General features: G+C 41.2%; 2 protein-coding genes across 14 annotated transcripts in view; one reads left to right on the forward strand and one right to left on the reverse strand.

Annotated features, from left to right (window-relative positions):
- LOC132238330 (nuclear body protein SP140-like protein) overlaps positions 1-12,632 on the reverse strand; it is a 126,938-nt gene that overhangs the window by 58,976 nt on the left and 55,330 nt on the right. The gene's annotated exons all lie outside the window — the stretch shown is intronic.
- The window catches only part of SP100 (SP100 nuclear antigen), a 62,964-nt gene that overhangs the window by 11,344 nt on the left and 38,988 nt on the right, over positions 1-12,632 (forward strand). For 12 of the 13 annotated variants that reach the window (XM_059703460.1, XM_059703461.1, XM_059703464.1 and 9 more), the window contains exons 2-5: positions 4,571-4,733; positions 5,185-5,353; positions 8,361-8,444; positions 9,712-9,774. In XM_059703460.1, coding sequence (XP_059559443.1) covers positions 4,571-4,733; positions 5,185-5,353; positions 8,361-8,444; positions 9,712-9,774 — 479 coding nt within the window. The remainder of the gene's footprint in view (positions 1-4,570; positions 4,734-5,184; positions 5,354-8,360; positions 8,445-9,711; positions 9,775-12,632) is intronic. The other variant, XM_059703462.1, reaches the window with a different exon arrangement.

A 12,632-nucleotide genomic window follows, 5' to 3' on the forward strand; every position in this document is an offset into this window, starting at 1 on the left:
GTTCCATTTGTTAAATTTATTCCTAAAAATTCTATTCTTTTTTCCCACCTTTATTTTTTAATTAGAAAATCAACTTTTAAATTTCTAAATTTCCCGGCCAATTGTTTTACAGAAAGAATATTATCTTATAAGCTATAGGGGTATTAAATATACTTATTCTAAAAGTCTTACTTTGGCCCTATTTTTTTCTATTTCCTCTGATGTTACCAAAAATGATAAAACAAGGAACTGAAGGGACTGGGGTGAAATCCTGACACTCTGAACTAAGCCAGTGTTAACAGTCTGGGTGTAACATTGCATCGCTTTCCCAACATTTGCTCCACACTTCACACACAAATAAAAGACTTTTATTACTTTGATTTGTATAAAAATGGAATCATAACATATTAGTATGAAATATATGTTTTCATTCATCAATAAAACTATGCCTTTCCATTCAAATACTAGAAGTAAATAATTATGTATCCAGCAATATGAATTTACCATAATTTACTCAACCATTTAGCTGAATGAACCATCAAACTGTTTTCAGGTGTGGTGGATCAGTATTATGTTGTTATGGTTATATCTTGCTTCAACAAAAACTTTTGTACTTATGGGCATATAACCAATAAATATTGATTATCAACTGTGTATCAAGTACCCCCCCCCAAAAAATCAATGGACAAAACAGACACAATCCCTATGCTTATAGCATATATATTTTTGAGAGAAGACAGACAATGAATATGACAATAAAAACTAAATAAAATCTATAAATAATTGACTTAATATATTAAGGAGTAGTAAGGACATGGCAAAAATAGAGCTAGGCTACAGGATTGGAAGCATAGGAGTAGGTTGGAGATCAATATTGTTAAAATGTCAGTTCTCATCAAATTTCTCTATGGTTTCAAAATGCAAAAGGCTATAAAAATCCAAAAAGTTTTTCTTATAAAATTTGACAAATTGATTTTAAAAGATATTGTGCTAGTTGGGTACTGGAACTATCTGGGGGAATGCTTTGTGAAGTATATGATTGCCTGATCACTATGATGTACACCTGAAACCAATACAAACAATATTTTTCAAAAGGACAGTACCCTCAATAAACACTTGTTAGATTTAAAAAAAGGAATGAAAAATAAATAAAAGATATGTGGAAGCCAAGAGACTTAGAAAACCAAAATAATCTTTCCCTAATTAACATCAAGACCTTCCATAACCTGTAGTAGTTAAGTCAATATGCTATTGGCAAAAGGGTAGACAAATAGATCAGTAGCACAGAAGAGAAAAATCCAGAAACATACCCATGCTTATATGTAAATGGCTTCTTGAATATTTTCATTAACTTAGGGTAGACAAAGATTTCTTATTACACTAAAGTTATTAACCACACAAAAAATAGATTTGGCTTCATCAAAAAGATTTCTCCTCATCAAAACACATAGTTATGAAAATGAAGGGCAAACTGGCAGAAAATATTTCCTATACATAAATCAAACATGGTGCCTCCAGGAACATGGTGGGTGCGGTGCGAGGGCAGGGGTCCCCTCGCACTTCCATCTGAGGAAATGGCCTGGCCGGCCCTGGGCACATTGGTGTAAACCCAGTGCGGGAAGGGAGCCTGGGGGTGGGTTCGCAGGTCTTTTCAGATCCGGATTTGGAGCCCAGGACTCTGCCCAGCTTCTAGGCCTTGTGTGCATGGGCTCCCAGGATCCATGGGGACCTGAACGTCATCTGCTTTGCATCCTTAAGCTTTGGCCACTAGCGCCCCCTCCCACCCCACATATTTTTGCATCCTTTGGTAATAGCTGCCAGAGTGCAGCCATAAGATTTTAGGACTTTCAAGTACACCCCTGACTCATCTCTGCACTGCCCCCTAGAGGCCCCCCAATGAAGCTGACAGAGCTAACTCCTTTCAGCAGAAGTTGGGCGGTGGTGCGGGAGGGGGTGGGGAAAGGCATGTGATAGGGCTTCCCCTCCTACTTAATTTCTGGCCCCAGCCCTTTGTCAGTTCATTGCTCTACTTCCTAGCCCAAGAGATGGGGATGGATAACTCCTCAGGTTATTGTTACCTAACAACGCACAGATCGTAGGCACTTTTGTACCTGTTTTCCCTTCTTCACCCCTCCTCATAACCCCTCTTCATACCAAATTGTACAGTTTTGCCTGTGTGCAGTTATGAAGGTTTTAATAGGAAATTCCTCCCATATTTTGTCAGCTGAGCCTCTAGGGACAAATATCCTTGGTGCTTTATTTCATCAGCTAGAGGCCCGGTGCACAAAATTTGCAAACGGGATGGGTCCCCTCAGCCAAGCCTGCACCCTCTCCAATCCAGGACCCCTTGGGGGATGTCTGACTGCCAGTTTAGGCCTGATCCCAGTGATTGGGCCTAAACTGGCAGTCAGACATCCCTCTCACAATCCTGGACCACTGGCTCCTAATCACTCACCTGCCTGCCTGCCTGGTCACCCCTAACTGCCCTCCCCCCGGCTGGCCTGATTGCCCCTCACTGCTTCTGTGTGCCAGCCTGATAGCCCCTAACTGCCCCCCCTACTGGCCTGGTCACCCCTAACTGCCCCCCCTGATGGCCTGGTCACCCCCAACTGCCTTCCCCTGCCAGCCTGGTCACCTCTCACGGCCCCCCACCGGCTTGGTCGCCCCACGCAGCCTGCTGTTCAGTCATTTGGTCATCCCTCACTAACCCCGCCCCCCTTGCCAGCCTGACCATAGGCAGCCATCTTGTGAGGGTGTGAGGGTTAATTTGCATATTACCTCTTTATTATATAAGATTATTTATGGGCCTGCCACATGCCAAGCCCTGCATTTTGTTCTGTAGGCCCAGATGAACCAAATAGACTTCCCATTAACTTGAGACTAGAGGGAAAAATTAGGATTTGTGAAAAGGAGTGGAAGGGTATAGTGCCATAGGAAAGGAACAGAGGAAGTGCTCTTGAAATTGGTGGTGGGGGAAGAATTAAGTCTTTAGAAAGGATATAAGCTGGAACCAGAGTTGGCATTTGCAAATAAAATTGATGGGAGAAGGCAGCTTGAGAGCTCACTAGGCCCATGGACATGATTAACTTTGTGTGTATGTGTGTGTGGTGGTGGGTGGGGGTGGACGTTGGAGGTAGGGGTTGTGCAGTTTAATTGCTAACAGCATATTTGCCCTAAGACTTCAGGCATATAACCTCTTAAAACAAAAAAAAAAACTAAAAAAAAAAAAACGACTTATTTCTGCCATATATTACAAACTCCTACACATCAATAAGGAGTAAAAGACAGCACAATAATCTAAATAGGACAAAGACTTGAATAGGCACTTTACATGAAGATACATAATACATAAAGATACATGAATCGCCAATAAGCATATGAAAATGTGATCATTATAATTAGTCATTAAAGAAATACAAATTAAAGCTATTTGAGATAGCACATCACACATTAGAACGACTAAAATTGGAAAGGGTATATCTTTATAGACTTTGAAAAACAGTTTGGTAGATACTGTAATGGTTAAACATCTTGCTACACAATGACCTAACAATTCTAATTTTAGCTGTTTCTCCAAGAGGAATGAAAAGCAGAGCAGCTTTATTTACACTAGTCCCAAACTGGAATCAATCCAAAAGTTCATCAATAGGAAAATAAATAAGCAGATTGTGGTAAAAACATCCAATGGAGTATTCTCTACAATAAAAAGGAACAAACTTCTAATTACCCAAAAACATAGGTAATAAATAAAAGCAGTTAGACACATAAGCATACACAATGTATTATTCCACGTACAAATCCAGTAAGAGGCAACATTAACATACGGTGGTAAAAGGACAGCAATGTTTGCCTCTGAGAAGCTGCCTGGCTCCAGCGGTCAGCTTGTGGGTTGTGGAGTTGTTCTACTCTTCATTTTTCAAATGACATGTTGGTATTAATCACCATGTCTCCCATTCCAATTTTCATGCCTTTAGGATTCCACAGGGCATGCTGTTGCTTTCCTGGCCGCTAGGAGTATCCTCCACCTACATTCCTTCATTATCATGTTAATAGGGTTTTCAATAAAAGAGAAGACAAATGCTTCTCTTCATCTCCCATCCTTAACCAGAAACATTTTCTTGCAGGAATTTGGAACAATAATGTGACATTATTATTACCTGATGTGTATATGCCTATTGGGTACTTTTCTGGTTTGACAAAAATATGTTATGAGTCTTCATAACATTTAGAAATACAAGATGTTGGTTAAAACATTGTTATAGTAATAAAATGATCAACTAAGAACCAGAATTGCAGACTCAGGTTTACAATTAATTTCACTGGAAACAACAGCAATTTCTGAAGTTTAGATGCATAAAAAAATTCACCATATATAACAAAGCAGAGGTAGATTTATAACAACACGAAGCAGAAGTCCCAGAAGAAATGGTGATATTCTTGTGAAATGCTAAATTTATTCTATATCATTATCAAACCACAACTTTTTAGTTATGAACTAGTTTTATAACGCAGGGTGATATTTCTCTTAACCGCCTCCACTAGCATCTCAGAATCTTGATAACCATTTTCACATGGTACCCCTTCTCCCTAGGATGTCCACAGAAGACCAGGGCATAGACGACAGTTTTATCTACGATATTATATTCAAGCACTTCAAAAGAAATAAGGTGGAGATTTCAAGAGCAATAACAAAGGAATTTCCTTTCCTTCAGATTCTTCGTGACCGTGAACTCATCACCAATAAAATGTATGAAGTAAGTGAGGTTTCTTATGTTACAATCACTTAGTAGTCATACAAATATATAACAATTCTAAATTTTACATGAAAAAATACCTATGCGGGAAATTGTAACACATTTACAACAAAATCAATTTCTAGCTATGGCCTGACTGGTTCAATGGTTAGAGCATTTCCCTAAGCTCTGTAGGGTCCCAGGTTTGATTCCTGGTCAAGGGCCCATACCTGGGTTGCAGGTTCCCAGCCCCAGTCAGGACTCCTGTGGGTGGCAACCAGTCGATGTATCTCTCTCATCAATGATTTTTTTCTTTCTCCCTCTCCCACTCCCTCCCTCCCTTCCACTCTCTCTGAAAAGCAATGGAAAAAAATATCCTCTGGTGAGGATTAGCAACAACAAAAATCACTTTCTAGGGCTCTTCTGTAACTTGGAAGTCCCTATTTATATTTTCTCCATTTATTATTTTTAGGATTGTCAAGAATCTTGTAGAAACCTGGTCCCTGTACAGAGAGTGGTGTACAATGTGCTCGAAGAACTGGAGAAGACATTTGACGTATCATTCCTGGAAGCATTATTCAGTGAGGACAACAAACAGGAATACCCTGCCTTAAATAACATTTATAAAGGATTTGAAAATGGTAATTAGTTTATTATCTACCTCTTGCTGTACAGGAATAACTTTTTTTGACAAGTATATATTTAACTCCTACTATGTACCACTCACAGTGCTGGGCAGTAGGGATATAGCAGTTAAGAAAACAGACATATCATGAGCCTCTCAAAGTTTTTGATAAAATGGCTACAATATAAAAACCCACCTGCAGGTCTGCTTAACTAGGCATTTAGGGTCACAGGACAACCAGAGCCGTGGTGGCATGAGACCTACTTAGAAAGACAAATGACAAGAAACTCAGTATCCCAACAGGGCAGCATCAGTTGCTGCTCTTCTGTGGGACCCCTTGCAGCTGTCCACACAGCAGTCCACCAAGGTGACTACCACCCACCACTAGTGACAGCTTAGCTGTGGGATCCACTGTGATTTGGCCATCCCAAGCTCATGGGAGTCAACATCTCATGTAACAATTCTGTAGTTGTAACTTTCAGGGACCCCACAAAGAAGAGCTGAGTTATAAGAGTCACTATACTGAAGAAAGATCATACATGGCTTATAGTTCACATATAGTCCTTCCTAGTATACATACAATTTATCTACCTACAGTCACAGGTCATTTTTTACCATAAGCTCAGTGTTGGCCTAGTGACACAGACGAGAGGCCACCTTCATCAGGTGTCCAGAATAATAAGCAAGAAATTTAGCTCAAAGTCAAATTTGCTCTTAAAGATCAAGAAATGGTTTTATTAACTTTCTTCACAAGGGGTGAAACACATTAGTCATAAAATCACAAAACCTATTGCTCTCCCAGGGACTACTTTTGATGCTATATAACACTATAGGTATGATTCTCAAAAAGGTATGATTTTTCTAAGAAGACATAATTTATACTTTATAATGGTACCCAGTTAAGAGAATATTCTCCTGTATCTAGATAGATAGATAGATAGATAGATAGATAGATAGATAGATAGATAGATAGATAATTTACTTGCCTAAGCGAACTTTTTATTCCAATGGAAGCTCAATGGAGTTCTCCAGATAAGAGATAGAGGCATTACAAGAAAAATGGTCATATGTTCTAAGAGGGTGGTTGCTATGGGATCAGACATGAGTGTGAAAAGGACTAGTATGTCTTCAAAACAAGGACAAATTTGATTTGGCTCAATCAGAGAGTGAGAAGCAGACTGTAGGAGGTAATTCAAGAGAAATAAGTTTGAAGATGATTTTACAAAGTATAGTATATAAAGCTAAGCAATTTGAAGTTTATAAGTAGGCAATAAGGAGATACTAGGAAGTTTGTAAACAAGGAAATAGTTTAAAGTAGGCATGAAACATGTGGCTTATTGAATTGTATCAATAGCAGTCTTATGTAATGAAGAACAAAGTTGTTTTTACAGCAAGTCATTTAGTCAGAAAAAGGGGTAAAGGAAGTCAAATACCTAGTCACAAATTTCAAGTAAATATTATATTTGTAACCAGGATGTCCCAAGACATGGGTAAGACGGGAATGGCAGTTACCTTTACTACCTACATCTTAGGGTCTCTGATCCTCTCCATGGAGTTCGGGAACTTCCCTCCCCAGGGCCTCGCACCCAAATCACATGCCTCGGTTTCTAGGGCTCCCCATTCTGAGGTGACCCACATGTACACCCGCAGCTGCCCACCTACCTCTGAGGAAGGCTGCAGCTTCCAACTCCCATATTCTGCTGCCCATGTAGCTACAGGTCAACAATGCAAAATTCAAGAAGCTAAAGGTTGTGGTTTGAGGTGTGACACTCTCCTGCTGCCTGGACCCAACCTTCATCCATTCAAAGATCTGCTCGAACCCTCATCAGGACACCTGACCTTGGGTTACTTTCACCATTTCTGGCTTTAAGCCCTATGTTCTCCTCCTATCTTCCACCTGATTTTTCCTGGATTTATAGCCATGTCCTGGAATGACAAAGCATCCGTGGTTCCCACAGTCTTGTTCATCTACCAACCAATGGGCATGGTCCCAATAGGAACTCCCATTATCAGCCTAGGGTAGCCTTCATTTCCTTCCACAGTGCCTCATCCTCCCTGGACTCCCCATAGACATTCACACCCAGACTTCTTGGTTTATGTACTTCCTCCTTACATTTATTGTGTCATCTACATGCAGGGGCCCTAGATTAGTGCTCTAGTCCCGCCTCACTGCAGCCTCCTGTGCCCCTGGTCCAAGAATCTAGAGGCATCCTCCAGTGCTGAAATAGTCATTCCCTGTTTGCAGGTTCAGTGTCCTTTCCTTATTTCTGAAATCAATCCCCCAGGAGATCTGTCTAATTCAGCCGTGGGCAAACTACGGCCCGAGGGCCGGATCCGGCCTGTTTGAAATGAATAAAACTAAAAAAAAAAAAAGACCGTACCCTTTTATGTAATGATCTTTACTTTGAATTTATATTAGTTCACACAAACACTCCATCCATGCTTTTGTTCCGGCCCTCCGGTCCAGTTTAAGAACCCATTGTGGCCCTCGAGTCAAAAAGTTTGCCCACCCCTGGTCTAATTCCACCAGTGTCCTCTGGTCTATCTCTTTGGGAAAAACTCATCCTCCCTGACCCAATTAAATCCAACCCTACTCTTTTCCAGGCCCATCTTTAAAGCTGTTGGGCTTTATCTTCATCACAAAGATCTCTAGGATCCTAGTCCTTCTACTGAGAAACCCTTCTGTTTCTTCATTATACTTGGAACAGTTCAGAAATCATACTTAACTTCCAGTATTTATTTTGATATTTTATTTCCCAACCATATGATTTTTTTACTATGTTTCCACAATTTCTTTATACTTCCATTTGAGTGGCTACTTTCTGTGTGCAAAATATAAATAGTTGCTTGTTGGGGGCTCTTTTTTTCTGTCCCAACAATGATGGAGAACTTTACCATGAGGATGGGGACCCAATGAGCTCTGAGTGACCCAAGGGTTAAAAATGCTTAAACATGTAAATTTGAGATGATGTCCCTGGTCTCTGATGGAAATCTCTAAGTGTATTTTCTCTCCATCTTCTCAGCAATCCGTGAGAGCATTTGTTTCCAAGAAAATGATGGAGAAGAGAGTTTGGAGAACCCTAACACCCAACTAAGTCTTGAACAAGGTGATTGCAAACATAAAAACTGATTCTCATCTAAAGTGGAAAGGAGAACAGGAGATGGGCCCTTAGTCCTGATGAAATTTGGGAATCAGAGAACTGTTGAGGAGCATGGAGAAGGCAGGGAGCGCTGTTTTTATGAGCATCTGACCAGAAACTGATCCAGGAGTAGGAGCTATGACAAGATACCCTTGGATCAATAAATAAGACAAAAGAACAGGAACCCAATATGTCAGGAAACCAGATTTATAGACAATGCTAACCTGGAAGTAATTGTGATTTAGAGAGATCCTGTAGGAGAAGATCAGTGTGAAGCTATATAGGGTTAGGAACTATGGACCCCAGGTCAACATCACAGAGGAGATCCTTGATAATGACAGAAGGGACTGATTCAAATGTGGGGGATGCTGTTCAAGAGCAGGAATATTCAAGGAGATGGGCAGTAATAGAAAGAAAAGAGGAAATATGCATATTTTGAGAGAAGAAGAAGGAGGGGAAATGAAAGACAGAAGAAAGGGGTAAAGGACACAATAAAACAACCATATTACTAAGAGCTCACTTATTGAATATTTACTCTGACAGCTGTGGACTTAGTGCTCCCAGCTGCCATTAGAAGTTAATATTATGTATGTACTCTTTCTGCAATTAGGAGACTAAAATCTGTGTGTAGTTGGCAGGTATGTGTAGTTGGACTGGGGTCAAATGAGCAAGACGAACCAGGCATTCTTAACCCTGCACACATCCAGATAATCTCATGGAAAAACCAGAAGCATGAAACAAAAATAGGGAAATATATGCAGAGAAACACAGAAAGAAGAATACTACGAGCTGGAAGGAGTACAGGAGAATCAGACACTGAACCTCATGAAAAGGCCAACAAGACAGAGAAACAGACATGGGGAGGGAGGGTATGGTGCAAAGAGGGGTGCAATGAAGCACCAGGACTTTGTAGGAACTACAGCAAGGCCACCAGTCAGGGGCAGCTGTGGGAACAAAAACAGGTTCACTATGGCCATGGGTGACATGAAAAGCCATTGCCAGTCACCTAAGGTGCTCATGGAAAATACTTAGTGAGATGGGCTGGCCAAGGCGCTTTCAGTCCAAAGGGGGACTTGGGTCTGATTATAAGAGTGAGGTGGAATCCTCCAGGTCCAGATGGGCTCTGTATTGATACCTGGGGGGGAGGGCATCCTCAAGTCCTACTTTATAAAGATTAAAGGGGAATTAGGGGAGAATGACATTTCTGAAATAAACTTCTCATTTTTCACCCCAGGCACTGGTGAAAACTCATATCAAAGCCTGACCTGGATCTGCTCACATCCCTTGAATTACAATGGTCTGTTCCTGTTGACTTCTGTGACCCTTTGCAGTTCTGGTCCCATCTGGCAGGTGCTATGGTGGGAGGGCTGCTTCTTTTTAGTAATGATCACCCAAAATTGTCCATCTTGGCTTCTGCAATTTATCCAAGGATTTAGATAACAGAGTCTTCATTTTCCTGGTTGCCTGGGAGGATCACTCCTTCCTTATTCCTGAAATGCACTTGCTGCCAGCTCCTGACAACCTGGGCCTGGACCTATTGCCCATGCACCTGGCTTCACAGTGTTCTGCCTCTGTCTTGCTTGAATCTGGCTGCAGCCTTGCTTTGACATCACATCCAGCTGTGGCCAGCACTGTAGCAAGGGTGGTGGGGTAGGGGTAATAAGTGTGTTCCTCCTGGGCCAGGGTGTCTTACCTGTTGGGTCCCCCACCATGGATGCCATGTGCCTCCCGAGCAAACCCTCTCCCATCATCTCTGGAGCAGCAGGCCTGGAGCTGCCCTCCAAACACCTAACCAGCCTCCAAAAAATGCTTTGGTCATTTAGCAATCAATAGCCACTGTTTACAACTCTTGACCTTCCCTTAATCTATAACACTCTTAATAATGGTATTAAATTATTTAAAATATTATATATTTAAGATATTAATCAAAAAGAGTTAATTTTCTAATCAGCCACAATATCTTTTATAGTGATATAGGCAATATTTTATTTAATCGTCTCAAACACTTAAAATGATGGTATATCACCCTGACCAGTGTGGCTCAGTTGGTTGGAACATCATCCTGTACATGGAAAGGTAGAGGGTTCAATTCCCTGGCAGGGCACATACCTAGGTTGCCGGTTCAGTTCCCAATTGGGGCACATACAGGAGGCAAGCAATTTCTTTCTCAATATCTCTCTCTCTCTCTCTCTCTCTCTCTCTCTCTCTCTCTCTCTCTCCCTCTCCCCCCCCCCCCCCCTTTTTCTCTAAAATCAATGAACATGTCCTCAGGTGAGGATTTAAAAAATACAATGATGGTGTATCAACCACATTTTTCAGAGTACAAAGAATGAACTGAGACTTTGGCTATTTGTGCAAGTTCAGCCACTGAGACTAGGGATAGACCTTGTGTTAGGGCGGTGTCAGAACAGGAAGTCTGTTGACCCATGGCTGGCTTAAATACTGCCCTCTGGCCTTGGGAAGTGGATTTCCCTCTTTGTTCCTTAGTTTCATCATCTATAAAATGGAGGTGATAACAGTACCTACTTCATAGGGTGATGGATTTTAAACAAGTTATGTGATGTAAATTATTCACAATCATGCCTGGTACCTCATCAGTGTTCCATGCATATGTTAATATCACTATGTTTAATGATCATTATTATTTGTATCTAGTGCCAGAGTCTAAGCTTTTAACTACTACAGTAAACTGGGATATTTGGAAAATCAGTGATAACAGTAATACCAACCTCAGGCCCTGGAAAATAAATTGAGGGCCTCAGATTCTGTACCCTAGAGCACACTAGCCTATACGAAGAATCATGTGTTTGTTGCATGACTCTCCTTTGGAAATGAGTGACAGGGAGGAGATTCAGGAAAATTCACTATGGAAGGCATTGCAGTGTAGCTTCCAGTGGGAAGTGTTATTTAAGAAAGAATATTTAAATTAGCAATATATTTTTATAAAAGAAAAACTTCTCAGAGTTATTTTTGAAAGCATAGTTATACTTTTAGCAAAACATATTTACTCAAAAAGTTTAATTTAAAAATATCTTTTAAAGTATATGAGTCAATGTTAGGCATGTAGCCACCAGTCCTGCTGGTGGTAATAGGAAGGGTGAAAGGAAAGAATTGTGAGCAGGGAAGGGGTTCTGTGTGTGTGTGTATGTGCGCATGTGTGCGTTTGTGTGGGGGGGGAGGGGCGGGGGAGGAGGAGGAGGCAATGACATTATGACTCCCAATGTGGTCTGAGAGCGAACCTTCTTGGAAATAAAATCCCAGAGCATCGTAATGATTGGGAACAATGTATACTAGTATAAAGAGAGGAATTTCAAATTTCAAAGATAAATTTTAAAATTTCTTAAATTTTTAAATAAAAATAAAGAGAGGGATTTCAACCTACGACCCAAATGATGCACAATAAGCAGGGATGGTTGACTGTGATATGCACAGGAGAGGGAAGGGCTGTGTCTCATGCTTATCACCCCAGGAGGAGGCTCTAAGGAACTGTAGATGTGGCATTACAATGCACCAGGATTCACATTCTGTATTAAAATTAGGGGAATTATTTTTAAATCATACTTTACATAAATAACTTTGCTTAGAAAGTAGCACTAAATGAAAAAATCCAAACTGCACTGAAAAAAATATTTACCAATTCATACAACTATTGAGGTTGGTAGGAACAGAGTGGGATGGGTCAATGGAATCAATAATGAACCAAGGAGGCCCACCGTAGGGGAGAGGGTGCACTGGTCCTGGGTGGTTTACTCGGGGATTCATTCCTTATGGGCTTCTGCTCGGCTCTGCCCTCTATCTCTGGCCACAGACCCCTGCGGCTTTGCTTGCTAGGTCTCTTGCTACATCTTCCTGCTGGATTCCTAAACTGGGAGACACCAGCAAGGCAGTGGAGAGTGGAAGCAAGGGAGAAGCATGGTATTTCCCTATCACTGTCTTGGGTAGCAATTCTCTCGATAGCTGCATCTCCCATGACTCTACCTCCCACCAAGCAGGCCACGGCCATCTATGGTCCAGCTTCTACCTACCAGGTGACTTGACACATGAGCTCACCCTTGGTCCCTCCCATAGCTTCCTGTTGACTATTCTTCAATTTGGAATTGTCAGCTCTTCCACCAGATGTATAACTTACCCCCTGGATTAAATTCCCTCTGCTCC

Source organism: Myotis daubentonii, chromosome 7, assembly GCF_963259705.1.
Source record: "Myotis daubentonii chromosome 7, mMyoDau2.1, whole genome shotgun sequence".
In the NCBI taxonomy this organism is placed as follows: domain Eukaryota; kingdom Metazoa; phylum Chordata; class Mammalia; order Chiroptera; family Vespertilionidae; genus Myotis; species Myotis daubentonii.